The 19775-nt window shown below is 43.1% G+C and overlaps 1 protein-coding gene across 1 annotated transcript; it reads right to left on the bottom strand.

The window, feature by feature from the left end:
- Positions 1-1115: 1115 nt before the first annotated feature.
- On the bottom strand, positions 1116-6789 carry ECHDC3 (enoyl-CoA hydratase domain containing 3). The gene is made up of 5 exons (XM_030290444.4): positions 6521-6789; positions 6304-6425; positions 4110-4207; positions 3063-3263; positions 1116-1612 (listed from the first exon to the last, which is right to left on the bottom strand). Exons 1-5 carry the CDS (start codon positions 6640-6642, stop codon positions 1283-1285), a joined length of 873 nt encoding a protein of 290 aa, XP_030146304.1. The 5' UTR covers positions 6643-6789; the 3' UTR covers positions 1116-1282.
- Positions 6790-19775: the final 12986 nt, after the last annotated feature.

Here is a 19775-nt window from a genome sequence, read left to right as displayed (position 1 = left end):
CAGTACAGGATACCAGTACAGGTGAGGAGTGGACTGGCAGAGCAGAGTCCTGCTGGAAATGGGCTCCCAGGGCATGCCTGGCTGAATCCAAGCCAGCAGTGCACTTTCATCACAGAGCAGACAAAACACACACTGAGCACTACTCACAGGCCAGCACATGGGAGGCCTATTTTGCTCTCTGCTCAGATCTGGTGAGGCCATGTTTAGGATTCAGCCCAGTTTTGGCATAACCAGTATAAAAGGGATCTGGAGAAACTGGAACTGGTCTACTGGAGGGATGCCAAACTGGTTACCAAGAGAACATGACCCTACAGGGAGGGTGGAGGAAGCAGGGCTTGTCAGTCTAGCACAGAGCAATCTAAGTGTGGTCTACATGCAGCCTGTGACAGCTTCAAGAGAGTTACACAGATAGTGGAGCTAGACTTTCTCAATCATGCCAAATAATGGAGCAAGGGGGAATGCTGCTTCAAGGCTCAGACTGGACATTAATAAAAGAATTCAGCTGGAGGGTTGCAACTGATTACCCAGGGGAGCAGCTGAAACCCTTTTTTTGGAAGTTGTCAAGTCTTTAAATCCATGGCTGAATTGCTCCAGTGCTGGTAAAAGCCCAGCTTTGAGCACAAGGATGGACTTCTCAACTAACACACCAGCCTGAAAAGTACAGCTGGGGCAAGACACTGCCTTTCCCCCCAACCCAGGCTCATCCTTCCCGCAGTCAACAAAACTCCCTAGAGCTGGGAGTTGAACTGATGGTAGAAAATCAGAATTTAAGGGAGATAAACTGCTGACACATACAGTTCACAGGAAGATATAAGGAGCAATGGACAACTGTGTTACAAGCCTCTGTCTGTAACACTCAAACAGTCCTGGAATCCATTATTACAGGTACTACCATCATCTCTGGAATGTGTCCAAGCCCTTCAATTCTCTGTTAATAACAATAAATAACAATTCTCATCCAGAACTATAGAGGGGAGGTGCTGAATAAGATGATCTGAGATCTGTCTCAGCCCTGTCACTCCCTATTGTAACCCAAAACATATTAAACTGTTTTTTGCAGCACAGAGTTACTTCTAAAACCACAGATTAAATTCACTGCTGTCAAAGAAAACCCATTTTCTTTGATTTTTCTTAACATTTATTACATACTTAGAGTAAATTTATTGTGTTTGGCATTTGTAAGAAGAGAAATTTAACTTTCAGTAAGAATAAAAATATAGTTCCCAAAGGCAACTGTGTGAAGAATCATAAAGCACTGCTAAGGTTTGTTTAGAGACAGGACTCATTTCTTCTCCTCCTGAGAGTGTGACCAGACAGGTTTACGCTTCTGAACAAAGGCTTCAATGCCTTCCTGCCCATCTCTCAAAGTCAAATTATCTACCATGACCTTAGTAGTTATTTTGTAAGCAGTGTCAAGGTCCTGGGTTATCTGTCTGTAAAAGGTGGCTTTCCCCAAGGCCAGGACGGATTTGCTGCTTTCACATATCTTCTGAGAGATTTTCATGGTCTCTTCTTCCAGCTTGTCTTCTGGTACCACCTTGCTGACAAGCCCGTGCATTAACGCTTCGTGGGCAGAGAGAGGTTCCCCTGTGAAAAGCATCTCCAGTGCCACCTGAACAAGGAAAAATATTGAATTAAGTCAACCCAACTCAGTACTTTGTTTTGTTTGGGGAATTTCAGCCTCCTCCTTCAAGTGCAAGTTATTATTTTCACAAATGATTTAAGTCTTTTAACTGCCGAGGACCTGTTAAAAGGTCTCAGCAAAGAGAAGGACTGGGTCTAAAGCTGGTCTCTTCAAACCTGCCTGCTGATTCCAGCTGTCCTAGGCTGACACCCCTGGGTTTCTCTTCAAAAGCCCACAATCTCTAATGCTTGCTGCAGGAATTAAAAAAGAAGTGGATCATCTACAAAGTCAAATGACTGAACTTGGTATTTTAAGTGCAGTTTTTGAAAACACCTGTCCTAGTTTTAAGTTTAGTATGAGTGGTTTTAAATATGGACTTTTTATAGCCACATTATTTCTGCCTCCTACTGCTTCCAGCATCTGGTGCTTGAGGTTTGAGATTAAAAAATCCCCCAAATACTCAGTGACTATTCAATGCTATGTATCAATAAAGTTTTCCAAGACTCCTGGAGCAATTGACCAATGCCCGAATCATAAGAGCTGATTATTCTCATTAGCATTTTTGTACTGGTAGCAACAATGGCAACTTCTTTGTTAAAAGGTAAAATCACCAATTCTGGGAACTGTAGGGAATGTTCTTATTGCTTTGAAAAGTGGCACAGAGAAAAGTATTTCCCACACATTTTAAAAAGGTAATTCTACAGCCCAGAAATACTAACTCAGAAACAGCTGCAACTGCACATAAGAGCAGACCTGGAAAAATCCCCCATGGACTCTATTTGAACAGGATGTCCCTGCAGATGGGAAATTTCAAGCTGAAGCTTTTATCCAGCAATGGGATGTGTGCAGTTCAGTCACTGCATCTCAGCAGAGCCCTGCTGGGCTTGGACCGTCTGCCTGCATGAATCCAATTGGCTTTACAGGTTGTACTATTTTTTATGCAGTGAGAGATGTGCAGCCACAATCAGTAGAACATAAAACAGGAAGACACTATAGGAGGGTTTTAGGTGCTATTTAAAGCATCTTGATCTACAGCCAGGCAGATCCTGCTGGCAGTGAAATGTCATTGCCTGGCAAGAATTGATGCCTTGGTGGGATTGTTATCCTAAACTTGCAGGGGTTTCCTCCTCAGGGGAGAACATCATTGGCTAAAGCCCTGAGCTGTCTGTTGGAAAGGAAAGGGATTGCTGAGCTGGTGGGCTGCTGGGACGAGCTCGTGCTGGTTGGAGTCACATCAGTAGAAAGCTGCCTTTCCTAAACAAGAGATCACCCTTTATTATTCTTCCCAGTCCAAAGAGTTATGTAGATGCCTTTTGAAATAAAAGTATTTCGAATGTTGTGCTGCAGGAAAATAAAGTTCAGGCAATGGAACTAAAACTCCTGACATGTGAACCAACTTTTTGCAAAATTATGAAGAATATCTGGAAAGGCAGTTTACCTTTCTTGGAAGAGATCTGCCCAAGGCCACAGCTGGTGTGGAGCAGAACAGCCCAATGTTTACTCCAGGAGTAGCAAACTGAGATTTCTCACTTGCCACTGCGATGTCACAGCTCGCCACGAGCTGGCAGCCGGCTGCTGTAGCCAAGCCGTTCACTTTGGCAATCACTGGCACTGGAAGTTTCTGGATTAAAGTCATAACCTGCATGCACAAAAGAGGGGTCAGTATGGAAATTCAGGATGACACAATCCTGTTTTGGAAGCCATCAAAATTACCTTCCTCTCTATCTACCAAGAAACCCCCAAACTGTTGGATCTTGGCTCCTTTCTGATTAAGATGATGAAGGGCCTGTGGCTTTCACACATGGCTTTTACAGCATTCCTTAAATATGGGCTTAGCAATGTCTTAGAGATCATTAGTACTGGAGGAACTAGAAGAAAAGGTTTCAAAGTACTCACTGTTGTCACACTGTGGAGGATTAGGGGTCAAATTCTAGCTCCACCACTATCAAAGGGGATTTTGCCATTCTCTCCAAGGACTCCAGGATTCACTTTAACTTCCCCACCTCCCTGACCTGTGTCTTTAACAAGAACTTGGACAACCAGCGAGTCAGATCTTACTTTCACATTGTCTACTTGTTGTTTAAGCCGATCCTGACATTTTAACTAAATAAATGCTGGGAATGAGCATTTGATCACAAGTGATTTGAAAGTGGTTATCCCTAGACTTCTGGAAAAGACACTGCCCGAATACTCAGCTGCAATGAGTATTCTCATTGCACTGGCTAATCTAAGGAACACACCTTGACTGTGCTCATTGTTGGAGACATGCACACTGGCATTCTAGCCATTCTATTTAGATGTAGAGAACCAGGATCAGGCATTAAAATAGCAGAGCAGCAAAAATCAAGGAATTGGAAGGAATCAGACGGAATCTGAAAGAATAATCTGTACTTTAGCAAGCAAATGACCAGTGCTGTCCCTCCTTAAACCAATGCTTGCTCTTAACACCAGGCAATGGCAGAGGCACTCAAGAAGAACTGCTTACCTCTGCACATAATTCAAATACTTGGGAATGATGCTTCACATCATCTTCACTTGACAGTTCCTTTAAATCATGGCCAGAACAAAATACAGGTCCTTCAGCTGCAAAGAATTTCAGGAAACGTCAGTCTGAAGTAATAAAGAAATCAGGAGTTGCAGCATATCAATGTCCCAGCTAAAGGGATGTCAATGACACGTCAATGTTCAAAAAGGAGTTTCGGGAGGGAGTTTTGAACAGAATTCCAAAATACTGCCTTCTGGGTTTTGTGGCAACTTTAAATTGCTGCAATGCGACATTTAAGCACAGTAACACCCATTACCACTTTTCAAGGTCTCATTTTACTTCCATTACATTTTAGGTCAGTTAGAAAGAATGCACTTCACCTCTGGGCCCAGTTTTGTGTAAGGGTGTTCAAAACAGCTCCTCGGTAAAACACAAAATTATCATCTGGAGCAAGGCTGGAGTTCTCTGCTCTCAGACTGATAAATATACTTAGTCCCTATTTATTGTACCCAGAATTAATTATTAACTTTTGCTACATAAGCATCAGTATTTTTTTTCTGTCATGGTGTCAAGGTCACAATGGAAAAAGAAAGAAAAAAGGTTATTTTGCTACAGGAGAACCAGAAGGGCTGCTGGAGTGTTTTCTCCACTACTAAACTGTCATCTAGAGAAGCCCCAAAAGCACATTCAGGGTTTGGGCAGCAAAAGAGGAGGTATCTGTGGAACTAAACTTTGGATTTGCTAAGATCAAAACACTCTATAAAGGTATACAATCTTCACAGTAGTTTTCCTCTGTCATGTGACTACCTGCCACTAGAACGAACCTTCAGATCTTCTCAGATATTTGTATGGATGTGACATTTCCAGCTACAACTATGCAGATCAAACCTTACCTATTGATTTGCTTCTTATGAATCAGATTATTGAGACACTATCTATCCAGAAATAACCAGACAATTGCCAGTCAACTCACGGGGTTGGCAATACATATTTGGAGATTAATATCTGCCTTTGAACCTCACTGAAGAATCCTCTGCAAAGTCTGTGTTAAAGGCCCAAAGCATTCTCTGAGGAATCTTTTATTTTTTTGAAATTTCTTCTTTTGTGTTTTATTCAGCAGGGGAATTAGAAATAAACAGGAACATGCAATTTTTAAAAAACCAAACACAATTGTGCTCACAAACTCCCAGAGCACTGTACTCCCAAAGTGCTTTAAGTGTTTTGTAAAATTTCACACTGCTGTTTGAAATGAGGAATTTGTATATTTAAACTCACCCCTGTGAAATCAGCTCTTTTCTACTCTTGTGTGTGTGCCCTAACACACAGAGTTTTCTCCTATGTATAGGAAATAGCATGATCCTAAATTAATAAACCAATTTATCTGAGATGTTTGGAAGGGGAGCAGAGGAAGGTTATCTTAAAATAGCAGAGGAAAAAAAAGATGGCTTAAGTATGGCTCAAGTTTCATTATCTTTAAGAACTCCACAGCTTAATATGTAAATGGTAGGAAACTGTAACAGGCTCTGGGAGAGGCTGTTTTACATCTGTGGGTCATGGGTGCCTGTGGTATTGATATTGCAGTCTCTCTTTCACTAGAGTGTTTTTAAAAATAGTTCTGACAAACCACTGGCAATGATGAGGCTGATCCTGGCTCAGGGCAGGGAAGCAGAGCACTTGATTTGCAGAAACCCTGTTTTTTCCTACAGTCTGTACCTGTCAACAGGGCAACAAATGCCATCCTCCCTTTACCTGTTCCTGCACAAAACCCCTATGTGGGGATGTTAATGCCTTACTTTGCTAACTCTCAGAACTTTTCGTTTGGCTTTTGTTCTGCTTAAAGTATTCCTTACATACAATCTTAAAACCAATTAACCCTGACCCTAAACTGCCGAGTGTAAACACCCTCATACCCCACCGACATACTAACATTTTGAAACGTGTTAATGCTTAGACATGTTGGCTAAACCCAAAACCCCAGTGAGTCGTTAGTGCTGAGTTAGGAATGAGGAATTAAATACAGGAGAGGGGAAGCCGGGGTGAGTATAGAGGAAGAGCGTGACAGGGAGGCCTGCCGAGTGCTGACAGCCCCGGGAGACCACGGGAGCATTAGGGAAACACACAGGTCCCTTCCCGCCCCGCTTCCCGTAATTCCCAGCGATGTTTGGGGCTCGGCTCCGCGCTCCCGGCCGGGTACCCGCGATGACGATGACGCGGAGCTCCCGGCTCTGGACGTCGTGCAGCAGGTCCCGCCGCAGGCTCTGCAGCATGGGCAGCGACAGCGCGTTCCGCCGCCGCGGGTTGTTCAGGACGATGGTGCTGCAAAACCCGTGAAACACAGCGGGGTTACTGCCACCGAGCTGCCAACGCGGCCGCGTCCCGGAGCCCCCGGAGCCCCCGGCGCCCCCGCTCACCGCACGCCCCCCGCCTGCCGCCGCTCCGTCAGCGGCTCCGCCGGCGGGGCCCGCCCGGCTCCCGCGGCGCTGCTGAGGGCGGCCGTGAGGCGCCTCCGCAGCCGCCACAGCCGGGCCGCCATCGCTGCCGGGCCGGGCGGGCGGGCGGAGCTCCGCGGCACCGGGGGCGGCAGCGCGGCCCGAGCCCGGCCCCGGCCTGGGGCTGCTGCCGGGGCGCAGGATGGCAGAATCGATTAGGCTGGAAAAGATCGCTGAGACCATCGAGTCCGACCTGTGACCAAGCAGCACCTTGTCAACCAGACCGTGGCACTGCCAGGTTTTCCTAAACAGCTCCAGGGACACTGACTCCACCACCTCCCCGGGCAGCCCCAATGTCGCGATGTTCTTCTATGAAGAAATTTTTCCCAATGTGTGACCCAAGCCTCTCCTGTCACAGCGTAAGATCATGTCCTCTCATTCTGTCGCTGCTGCCTGGGAGAGGAGCCCGACTCCCACCTGGCTACCCCCTCCTGCCAGGCAGTTTAGAGAGTGAAAAGGTCCCCCCTGAACCACCTTTTCTCCAGGCTGAGCCCCCCCAGCTCCCTCAGCTGCTCCTCCTCAGACCTGTGCTCCATCCAGCCCCTTCCCCAGCCCCATTGCCCTTCTCGGGACCTCCCAGCACCTCAGTGCCCTTCCTCAGTGCCCTTCAGGGCACAGCATCCGAGCTGTGGCTCCCCAGTGCCCCTGGTGCTGCTGGACACATCATTCCTTCAGATTCCACTGAGCATTTGCATCTGTGACCATGGGATGGAGATTAGGACTGTGCTGAGCAAACTTGTCAGTGGCACTGGGGTGGAATGTGTCATGACAGAGAGGACAGCAGTGTCATACAGAGAAAATAATATTGCTGTGAGGCCCAGAGTACCTGGCATGAGATGAAATTCAGTTCTGCAGGGCTACTTTGGAGCCAAGAAAATCATCATTTATTCACTGGGAACTCATCATCTAGAAATTGTCATGGGAAAGGCCTTGTGTGTTCTGTTTGGTCCTACAGAGTCAGTCTGTAGTCCATATGATGCATTCAAGAAGAAAAAAATGGCAAATGTGATTTTAAGAGGTGGTTTGGTGATTTTAAACTTCATACGCAATTTTAAAATTCAGAGTATTTTAAGGACTTACAGGTACATTCACAGCTTCTCTTGAATATTGTTTATGCTTCTGGTCACCTCTGTTCCAGAAGTCAAGCTAAAAGAGAGGCATGTGGCTGAGGCAGCTGGGGAACAATCTTATCTGCCAGGAGATGCTGACAGGCCAAAAGACCAAGCAGCATTTTCCACATGATAGAGGTACCCACAAATGGAATAGATTTATGTCCAGCATATGCTCCTTGTAAATGTAAATCTGTGCTCCTGCTTCCTGATCTCCCTATTCATGTGAGTTGTTGCAAAGTACTTTTAGGTTCCCAGATGTGTCTCCAGTTTTTATCAGTGTCTGTTGAACCCCTGCAGCGCTTTTGACTGTAGTGGCAATTGAAGCTTCTCAGTTGTGAATGTCAGCCCCAGAAAAGAACCATTTGAATTTTGTGTTTAGTAATATATTTACTTGCACAGATCTTAACAGCATAGTATGGAGATGCACTTTCTGCTTAGTGATTTTATGTTGCCTAACAATGACCCCTCAGATTCCTGGGCTTTGTGGCTATACGGTAAGAGGCACAGTAGGTTTATGTATATTTATGTACATTTTTCAGTGTTGAAGGTCACTGTCAGACCTGAGAGCTAATTCTGCTCTGGGCTTTCCTCATGTGACAATTTTCTTTTTCTCAGGGTTGTTTGTACCCCATGGTCATTCACTGAAAAGTTCTTCCAAAATTTACTTTAAATATGCAGTAGAAATTTGTAGGGGGAAAAAAAAATCCCATTTAGAGGCAAATGAGATCATCTTATATAGATCTCAGCAGTTTCAAAGTCCCTGCTTGGTTTGGCAAAGGCCAGCACACCAAGAACACATGTTCTGCTCTGGGAGGAGTTCCCAATACCCTGAAACTCTGACCGCTGACCTCTTTCAAACTTGTGAATACCACTTGATTTTTCTTCTTCCAGTTCCTTCTCTTTCTCTGCTTGTCCCTTTTCTGTCCATTTCCAAGGAAAGAGTATTTTTGCAGTCTTCTCTTAAAAGCTTATTTTTTATATAGTGTTTCCAGCTCTCTGGAAATTCAGTTCTTAACTTTGATTGACAACCTCATGTTTCCTTTCACACCCACCCCCATTACAGATTGTTTTTTGGCTGCAGTTTCCCCAGTGCATTTATGGGATCTGTTGCTGCCTTCTCTGAGAAAGTACTGAAAGAACTTTATGATTTCAGGCAGATTTCCTTTTCATAGCATTTGCCAGCAGCATTGTGGATATGGCTGAGCTCACAGTTTCAACTGGAGACAGCCAGAAATCAGGATTGCGAGTACCAGATGGGGCTTTTCTAACCTTTAACTGTATTGATCCTCATAAAAAATAAAAAGGGAGATTACAAAGGACATGACGTGACTTCATCCTTCATGACGTGACCTCCATTCCAGAAACTATCAGAGAGTATCACACTGTGCAGGAAAAGATGTTTTGAGATTCAAGTGTGCTTAGCTGCTCTAAAGCCCTCTGTGCTCTCCATTGTCATGTCTCCAGATAGCATGCATGGACCATAAAGATACAGGATCCATTCCTTCATGAAGCACAGGTATTTATTTGGGTCTTTATTTCCTTGGCTTTCAGTGAGCCCAGATGGGAGATGAATCTTGCAGGAGCACCTGCTGCTATAAATACCAGGTCCACCCAGGGCAAAGGCAGACTTTGCTGGGATGCACTGAAATGTAAAATACATCCACATACACATATGTAAATTAGTAAATTTATTCATAAAGACATTTCTATTAATTGGAATGCTATGATGAAAACTTGGGACTATTTTATGGAACATGAGGCAGACATATTCTTAGCAGAGTTTCATGCAAATTATCTCTTGTCAAACGCTGGCATTCCCAGAGGATTGTGTGACCTGATTTTCAACACTGCTGAAGGCATTCAAATCCCACTGGGAGCCAGAGGGGTTTGGCACCTTAAGAACTCAAAGACTGCTTAATTCTGCTCAGGTGTGTAGTATTTCCAGGATAACAGGGAGAGCAAGGTCCTGTTCTTGCACCCAGGCCAAGGAAAACAATTTATTTCTCTCCTTTGTAAATTCTGCTAGCAAAGAGATAGACTAGTGCATCATGGTTTCTCTGATGTGGAGCCCTCCAGGACTGACTAAAGAAAAGATGAAAAAAGATTTTGCATTTTTGTTTCCATTTAGCAAGGATTCTGAGCTGAGTCCCAGCACCATGGGATGGGTGCTGTCTGTGCAACATTTTTATTGTGTCCTTAAACAATTTGTGCTTTCTGTATTGCTATTCGGATAGAAATAGCACAGAAACTTCAGGAAAATACATAATTGTGCTGGGCCATGAAACCTTTTTATTCTGTTGACACCTCAAAATCCCATGACCCTGATACCAAACCTCCTTTGAGTCCTAGCCTTAGTTTTTTTTTTTTTCTTTGAAAAGTCTGGGAAAGGTAATTTTTATATCACTCTTCTCTTTATAGAGGCTGTAATTACTAATTATGAAGTAGCAATTAAAAATCGGTTACAGGATTAATGTATAGGAGACTATCAGAAATTTTAGCGTGTACTTTAAGAGAAAGTTATATTTTTAAAAAATTGATTATTCTGCTAAAAGAAAGGATTTTAATCCAGTTTTAACTTTATGACTGCCATTGAGAATTTGCAGCAGCCTGTGAACCAGGCTAATCAGTCAGGCTGCCAGCCAGGCTCAGATCAGCTCCTTCCCTGGCAGTACTGCTGCCTCCTGCCTTTACATTTAGCATTCCTTCAGCAAACAATGCAGTGTCCTGTTTGCTCTTGACATTAAACATAAAGCTCCCAGAGTCATTTCTGCTGCAATCTCTTGCAGTTACTGCTCAGAGCTGTTTCCAGACACTGTGTGGCAGCACTGCTCCACGTAATGGGTGCTTCTTATTTTCCCTTCTGCTTGTGAACCAGGTGATCGACCAAAGCCCTTTTGTCACTACACCCATTCCTGCTCCTCTTTATTTGCTGTCTTTCTCTTATCCTCCCCACACTCATCTTTTATCCTATATTGTCCTCACTGTTAAAGTGATTTATATTTTCCTGGCGTTAACATTAGATATTTTTTTTTGTATGTGAGATTCTTAAGATGTGAACAATGACCAGACTTATAAAATACGTGAGGCTATAACAGGCTTGGAAGAAAGATAATATTCATTCCTTCCCTCAGAGGATCTAACCTTAGTTCCCAATTTAGATACTTAATCCTGCAAGGCTCCCTACACAACCAGTAGAGACGTTCATGAGCTCCCAGTGCCTCTCCAGGCTCCTCCTGCTCTCCATTCATTGCATCAGTGTCGGGGTTTAACCCCAGCTGGGGACTCAGCAGCTGCTCACTCACTTCCCCCAACAGGATCAGGGAGTCAGAAGAGTAAAACTGAGGAAAGTCATGGGTTGACATAAAGACAGTTCAATTGGTAAAGCAAAAATGGTGCACAAAACCCAAGGAATTCATTCCCCATTTCCCATGGCCAGTCGGGTGTTCAGCCATCCCCAGGACAGCAGGGCTCTGCCAAATGTAACAGTGACTTGGGAAAACAAACACCATCACTCAAAATGTCCCCCTGTTCTTCCCCCAGTTTTACATGCCAGCCATGACCCCACATGGGCTGGACTATCCCTTGGGTCAGTTGGGGTCAACAGTGCTGGCTGTGTCCCCGTGTAGCCCTGGTCTCCTCACTGCTGTGGCAGGGCAAGGAGCACAGAAGGCCTTGACCTTGTGTAAGCCTTGCCCAAAAATTACAAAATCATCCGTGATCTATCAACAGATTTCAACATAAATCCAAACCGGCCCCATGCAGGGTACTCTGAAGAAAACCAGCTCTGTCCCAGCCCAAATCATCAGTAGGGAACTGAGGCAGACTAGTCTGATGCCTCTTGCAGAGCATCTGAACTTTCTCCTCATCCACATGAAAGGTACAAATACTGACCTAAGCCCAGGGACCCCAATGGAAGAAAGAAGAACCAGAATCCTCCCAGCCTGATGGTTCTCTGACTGTATCTCAGGATTCACTTCCAGATGTCAGCGTCTCTTTGCTGTGGTTACAGACAAAAACATTGCTGTGAATGAAGACATAAATTGTAGCTACTGTTCAGGTCCAAGAGCAAAAGTTTGCCTAAAGTTGTCCATTCTTGGGAACGCCCTCTATTGTGGCCTGGTTTTGCTCCAAACCCCTTCTGTAAATGACAGTTCTCACCACAGAATTGCACCCTCTACCCAGCTTCTCCCTGCCTCTGCTAGTAATTACTTAACTGTAGCAAAATACATTGAATTTTCTGGACTCTTCCGGTTCACCTGTTTCCTGCTCCTTGGCCAATTTTCAGCTAGTTTCATTTTCTTTAAATCCTTTTCACCTCATTACAACCATCATATAAGAACTAGATAAAATATTCCTTTTTTTTTTCAATTAAATTGGATTTTTTATCCAATAAGAATACCAGACTCTTACAAATGAACACAAGAATGACAGAATCCTAATAGTTAATCATTCCTTGGCACCACCAACATCAGAAGCCGCACAGGGATAACACAGACAACATCCACCTTGGGTAGAAAAGTTTATGAAGTCCCAGAAAACATTAGTTCAGTCAGGAACTGAAGTCAGTCATATCCATACCACACTGGAGCAGGAGGAGGAGAAGGGGAAAGTTTTTATGTGTCCTTATAACATTTCTTGCAAGGGGCTTGACACAGAAGGCTGCTTACTACTGGGTCAGTGGTGACTTACATATCTCAATGGTGTGTATTTTACCTTATCTTACATCTTATCTCCCCGGTGCTGTGTCAGACCTGGCAGCCAGGAGGCAGGATAAGGAGCCACCAGGGAAGCTGCCAACTGCTCCTGTGCATTTTCTTTATGGAGGGAAATGCCGGGCTGCAGGTTGGGCTCAGACCATCCAGCTGGCCCTGATACTCTCACCACACACTTCCATCTTATCAAGGCCACACATGTTAAATTCACAGTGTGTTGGCACAAAGGAAGGGGCGATGGCCTGATCCAACACAGCTGTCTGATATTGTGGAGAAACATCCTGTAACTCTCTGTGTCAAAGTGCTTGTGGTTCCTGTTTCCAAGCAGAGGAAGCAGTAATACATAATGAGCAAAGAAAATTATTCTGTGTTTAGGAAATACTAACCTACAAATTAAAAGGGGCATTTTTATATTTAAGAATTATTTTAGTTTTGAAAGAAAAAGTATCAGGAAATTATGTCTGCCAGTCCCCTGGATCTGTCAAGGAGATTGGAAGAGATGCTGAAAGTTGCCAGAAAATTATTGCTGAAGAAACAGACAGAAAGTAATGCTTTCCATGAGAAAAAGGCCACAGCCCAGGCTCAGTGACAGTCTCTCTGGCGTGACCTCCTGAGCAGTCCATGGATGTGCCAGTTGATGCACAGCTCTCAGAGCCAGCCCTGCTCTCACTCAGCCAGGAGCTACGGGCTGGGGAAGGGAGCTGAGACTTGGGGTGTTTGTGTTTGTGCCACACAGACACACTGAAGAATTTACATACATGGGGAAATTCAGGTTATTTTAACTGCATGACAGAATAAAGCTTAGCTGTAAACCGTGTTTACTAGTCCTGTAGTTGAAGAAAGAACCTGAGTTGATTGGATAAAAATCCCTAACACGCCGTGTCGCTTGCCCACCTGCTGCTTCCCCCCCATCCCTTCAGTCCTGCTGACCATTCCCTGAGCAAATGTGCTGTGGTGGGAAGAGTGCAGGCTTTTGGCAGGTCACAGCAGTGAAGCCCAGTGAAGTCTGTGACTTCCTTCTAATTTCAGGTGGTAATTTGGGTCTCCAGTCTCTGTCTGGCCTTTGGTGTTAGGAGAGGTGGATACTTAGATCACTGAGAACCCCAGCCTGCTGTTAAATGTAGCAGGAGACAGTCTGATCCTATTTCCACAGGAAACCAGGTTAAAATAACCTTCACAATCTTGTAAAACTCCGACATTTAAAATGATGTTGTTTTTTCATGAACAGCCTCCTGCACAACAGCACCACTACAGTGAACTAGAGATTTTCACCATTATCCATCTGTTTTATTGAGAGCTGAACCAATTAATACTGGGAAGATTCTTAATATGGCAATGGACTTATCAATTATCAATGAACATTTTAATGAACTAATCCCACTAGTGATTTTTTTAGAGTTTCATATCTTTTGAACAGCTGACTGCCTAGTTTATCTGTGTTTTTATTTTCACTTTTTCTTTCCACTTCTATGAGAAATTTGGGCTTGGGCTTCACAAGACAGCAGGAGAGATGTACATGCTGATTTCTCCCTCTCTTCTCATCAGAGGCAAGGAAATCAAATGCTTCCTTGATTTACATCCTGCTTAATCCCCCTGACATTAATTTACCTAAATCTGGGTAAATGATTTGTTCAATTAGACCTGTACAGTATGCAAAATATGAGGGTTTGGCTAGGTCTCTTTGAAATAATGTAGTTTAATTTATCACTTATTTTTAAACATGGCCACCTGCTTTTCTCCTTCATCAGTGTTTATATGCATAGTTCTCGACTAGGCAAAAGAAGACCATTGCTAAGTAGTAAATTTATTTAAATTTGGAGTTCAGTGATCCTTGTGGGTCCCTTTGAACTCAGGACATTCTGTGATTTTTTTTTTTTTTTTTTTTAATTTCTTCTTGTTTCAGGAGTACCTTTTGTGCTTGACATGTTCAGCTCTGGCAATTTGGGTGCCTTAGCTGACACTACTATTCCCAGAAGGAAACCTTCAGGGAGATGAACAGCATGTATTTGGACATCTGAGATAAATGAAATAGGATTATATTAATTAAATGCACCTGTGAAGTTTTTCAAGTTCTTCACGTTTTTCATGAACATACAGATTTGGCTGTTGACAGTGGCACAAGGTTTCATTTGAATTGCTGAGGATGGAAGAGTTTCTGACTTGAGGCAGCTGAATCCCAGTTCAGTTTGAAGCTGGTGGCTGGATTCTTACAGATTTCCTTGTCATCAGGTTTCCATTAGCTGGACCTGGCACAGCAATTTTCAAGCATTGACGCTTGTGGCAACTCATGACAATTCATGTGAAACCTACTTTCAGCTTTGGGATGTGCAGTGCCATCAAACTGGACTGGATCTAGATGATCTTTAAGGTCCTTTCCAACCAACACATTCTGTGATTCTGTGATAATATCATCTGTGCAGTCTCAGAGTCACAACAGTACAAAAAGAAATTAAAACAGCACCCTGAATCCCCAGTGCTCCCAAAATTACAGAGGTACATAATTGTACAGCTTTTTGATACTGGAAGACCAACTACTTTTCTTCAGTTCACATTAGCACTATCAGTTGTCTAGATCTGGATCAATCTGTTGAAGTGAAATTACAGGGACATTAGGGAGGCAGTAAATCATGTTTATTACACCAGTGCCTAAGGCTGAGCAAGTACAAAGCTCTCCCCAGAAGACACTGTACTCCCTGCTCCAAAAAAGCTCAGAGCTGGAGAAAAGCAGATGAATGTATTTGTAAAGTGCAGGTTGTAATTTGAGAGCAAGCACGTAGTACCTTGGTGATGTAAGAGTCGGTTTGAGAATACAAACAGAAAGAGGAGAGAAAGGAGAAGAGACACTGAAAAGAGGATTGTTGGAGTAACAGTCACAGGAGTGGAATGAAGCTGATGTAAGAGATTTTGAGCACAGGGGCTGGAACAAGCAGCCAGTGAACATGGGTGAATGTTGAGCCAGCACTGCAGAGTGGCTCTGGGGGTGGCTGTCATTCCTGCCTTGACAGCTGCTCTCATGGCTTGCTTCTTTCCCATCTGAGAGCAGGTTCCCCCAGAAATGGGGATTGTTCTCAGTATAGTGTGTGCCAGAGCATCTATATTTAATTTTTTCCCCCCCAATCTTCCTTTTTAAGCAGATTTAAGGAGTGAAATACATCGAGTACACAGAGGGCCATTTGCAATATTATGTTTAAAATACTGCTCCAGATCTGAAGTTTAGGAACCAAAGGTGGGTATCCACATGCTAAACTGGAGAAACTCTAATGCTGGTTTGAAATGAGATCTGGCTGCTCAAGAGCTTCATTGATGAGATGTTTTGATAGCCCCTTGTTTCTTCACATATCAGCTCTAGGCTGCCTCAGGATTTGGTCTGTGCTGAGGGAGTTCTGTAACACACTGAGCTCTCTGTCAGTTTCTTCCATCTGTTCAATCAGGGATTAGAATTTGTCTCAAGGAATCCCCATTTTCTTTTTATAGCTTCACACTGATTCACTATGGGAAGGGGTCAGTTATGAGGAATGTTGCAGGCTCCAAACTACATCCTGCTCAGCTGCACACCTACAGCTTCCACTCATTTGTAAAAAAAGACTAACACACATGCAGGAGGGTAATTTGGTTCTGTTCCTGTTATTAGACCTGCATGACTTGGTATTACTCAGAAATAGTTTCTGGCTTTTGGACGCCTGTTATTATCATTAGAGGTCTTTACTACTCTTTGTAGGAAGAGGCAGGTTTTAGATGAAGAATAATTCTCCATATCAAGTTCTACTGTTCCCTTTCCAGTTATGTCCAAACATGACATCTGGAACAAAAAAGCCAGTTGCCTTTCTTTGTATGTGCAGGTAATTTGTATCTGAGTTCTGTCCAAGATTACAAATATACCAAAAAATGTGGAGGTTTTTTTGACCTATTTCTTTGATCCAATTCCCATCCCCCAAAAGGAAATCAAGCAACCCAATCCTGCAATAAAAACCATAAGGAACAAAGGATTATTTTAATGCATTTTTTTTTAAGTATACTTACTTCAAAACTCCAGGTGTAGTTGATCCAGCTGGGAGTTGGAGAATGCAGTGGATGAGCCCATCTTAGTGTCCCTTCCAGTTCTGTTTTATCTGATAATATGACTGGGAAAAGGATAATTATCAGCAATATCCAGTGTGAACACAGGAGCAGATTTGGAGTGCTGCCTGATTGCAAGATATTTGTCTGACACTCATTGTCATTGCATGAGAATGCTTTACTAAGCATTGAAAATATTCCATTACATGGACCATCTCTGGCAAAAATACACTGTCTGATGTTTTGTGCTCTGTATAAATGCCAAGTGTTTAACACATGGACATGCAATTCTACCAGCTGAAAACACTAAAACCTATAAAACCTTGATTCTTATTTGCAACAGAAATAAAAGAATCTTTCTGTCTTAAGATTCTTTAATGTAAACATTTTCGGTATGGATGAACAATGACAAAGAGTATTTTTTCTTTTCAAAAATAGATAACGACCTTAGGACTAATGAGACTGATCTTTTTCTACAAATGTAGATCCTGTTCTGGCACCTGAACAGCTGAGTAGGAGGTAAGAGTATATTTAAAGACTAGATACCACACAGAGCAGATTCCTGTTTGGTTCTTGTACTGGTTTATACTCAGTTCTCAGCACTTCAGATTATATTTTCCAAACACTTTGATGAAGTAAATGGAGAGAAGTAAAGTCATTCAAATCTGGATTTTAAACCTGTGTTTCTACCAAGTTGTCTGGAAGCAGATTCATTTACCTAATGTAAAGGTTAGACGCAGCGCACAGATTAAGGCACCTAAATTTAGGTGTCTGCACGTAGGTGCTGACCTGTGAGGTGGCAGTGGAAGCTCCGGCGTGGCCGGGGGCACCGGGGCTCGTTGGCTTGAGAGGGCTCCAGCCTCACTCACTGGTGCTCAGATCTCAGCAAGTACTTACGGAGCAATTTCCCAGTGGATCAATGAAAGTCTGGAGAGTGGGCCTTAGGGTGGCATCAGTCCAGTCACCTGTAAGGGCTGTATCATGAGCTGCCTCATGCCCTCCAGCCCCCAGAACGGGAGCCCTGACACCTGCTTTACACACAGGCACATACACTGTGGACATAAGGACCTGAACCTAAGGTTAAGTAAGATCCATCCCACCCAAAGGGGTACCAGAGGAAGGGATCCTCTCAGTGGACTTCATGCAGGAACCAGGCTGTAGAACAGAGTTCAGAACTCAGGATAACAATCTCACAAAAGCAATGGTTAGATTACACCTGTGGCCCCGTTTGTCTACAGCTTGCCTGGAGCCTCTGCACATACCAGGCTCTTCCCAGCTCTCCCACAAAGTCTAGACAAGAAGAAAAAAATATTTCTTTATGGACAATAAGGGTGTGGGGGTGTGACCAACAATTCCTTCTTCCCATGGAAAAGACCTGGGGGTGACTGATGCAGGACACAACATGATTGTCCTTTTCTATCTCAATGCAGCTGTTTCATAACAAAATTATCTAGAAAAGGCTGATGCAGCTTGTGTGACAGATTTTCCTGACTGTGTGGAAAGTCCAGGATGTATTTTAGATGACGCATTTCGTGTCATTTAATTAACTGATACTGTAGCTATGTTTGCCCTGCCAGAGGATTTCTAAACTTTTTGTACCAACTAATTTTAGTTGAGAGACAGTACAATGAACTTACTCCATTTTCTGCATTTTCCCAAATTCAGATTTCACCCTTTATCTTAACTGAAGCAGCAGCAGCACTGTGTATTTTCCATTACCTCCTCCTCTGCTTCTAATAAAAATTCAACTATGGGTCAAATCCTTAGCTGAAAAGAGTCTATACAGTTCAGGATCTCCTTTGTATAAAAAAGTTACAAAAACAGGATGTATTTTATTTGACTAGAGTGAACTTAATGGTCATGGGTCGTTTTCATTTAAGACACACTTTTTTTCTCATGGTTTTCAAATGTATTTTGTTTCTTAAACGACAGCAAGAATAAAACGTATTTTTCTCAAAATTTTTTTCTTAAGGATCTCAAGGCAGTTTGCTGGCAGTAATTTGCTGAATATTGCAGTCTCCCTATATAGTGAATATGTCACTACTGGCCTTATCTGCTTTCTCAGCTTTCAGGCTTATTTCCCTCCAGTGGGAGGGAAGACCTGGGTGCTTTCCAATCTAGAATTCTTAAGAAGACAGAAAAACCATATATTTTTATGTACTTTTTTCTTCCTTTTTAATCACTTGTATTTTTCTTCACTTGTCTTCCCAAACTGAAAGCTTGGCAATGAATTCTTTATTTCACTGGCATACTATTCTTTTCCCTTGTATTTAACTACTCCTCAGCAAGTCTCCAGTTTGTCCTGTTCCATTCATTCCCTCTGGAAGGGTTTTCAAGTTTTGAAAGTTCACCTCAGGAAGATTTCATAATAAGAACTCAAGGAAAATAATATAATCTTGCTTTAAAACACTTCCTTCCTCTGTTTTGCTGATGAATTATAACAATTCACAATACCATCTGGCCAGCAAGTGGTACAGAACTTATTTCATTGTTTTAACTGTATTTGTTTCTTTTGGTCATGGAGCCCATAACATGAGGATTCTCCTGCTGCTATTCTATGATCAGACCCAGAGTACAACATGAGATCAAGATGTGCCCAGATGTTTGGAACTGGGCTAGAAATAGCCCTGGCAAATGATCTGTAGACTTAGATGGAACTAGAACACGAGTGCTGTGATGGAGGGAAAAATGCACGTCTGAATTTTCCAGGTTGATCCATTTTCTAAAATCAAACAAAAATCTGAAGAGAAATCTGACTTTCTTGGGGGGATTTTGTAGAAAATTCTTAAGCTTATAGACTGAATTGAAAAGGAGAAAGGAACCAGATTTTTTGAATCCAGTTTTGACATAATTATGAATAATGGAAATAGAACTAGACAAGACATTTTGAAGAACTTATTACAATCCCAGTTTTGAGGAATTTCACAGAACAGTTAATGAAGTTGAGTAGTACTCAAACTCAAGTCTAGGAAAGGCAGCCTCCATCCCAAAACCTAACCAACAAACTAAACATATTCCAGCTCTAAATTTGATCACATGTGGATTGGGAGCATTAATGGTGATACAGAGGGGAAGTACCACATCTGAGCCTCTCCCCAGATCGCCTGCAGCACTCAGTGCATGAGGGGAATGAGACCTCGGGGTTTTTAGGTCTTCCCTCCAAGCACATTTGGAGCACTTGTAAGTATCAATACATAATTTGAGGCCTGATGCAGTGTGGATCACAAGGTGGTGCAATTTCAGTGAAACTACTGCTTCTTATCCTACAGCTGTTAATTTAATTAACTTGTGTAATTT

Source organism: Taeniopygia guttata, chromosome 1A (genome assembly GCF_048771995.1).
Source record: "Taeniopygia guttata chromosome 1A, bTaeGut7.mat, whole genome shotgun sequence".
NCBI classification, from domain to species: Eukaryota; Metazoa; Chordata; class Aves; order Passeriformes; family Estrildidae; genus Taeniopygia; species Taeniopygia guttata.
The sequence above is the reverse complement of the archived record's forward strand: the minus strand, read 5'-3'. Positions and strand labels throughout refer to the sequence as shown.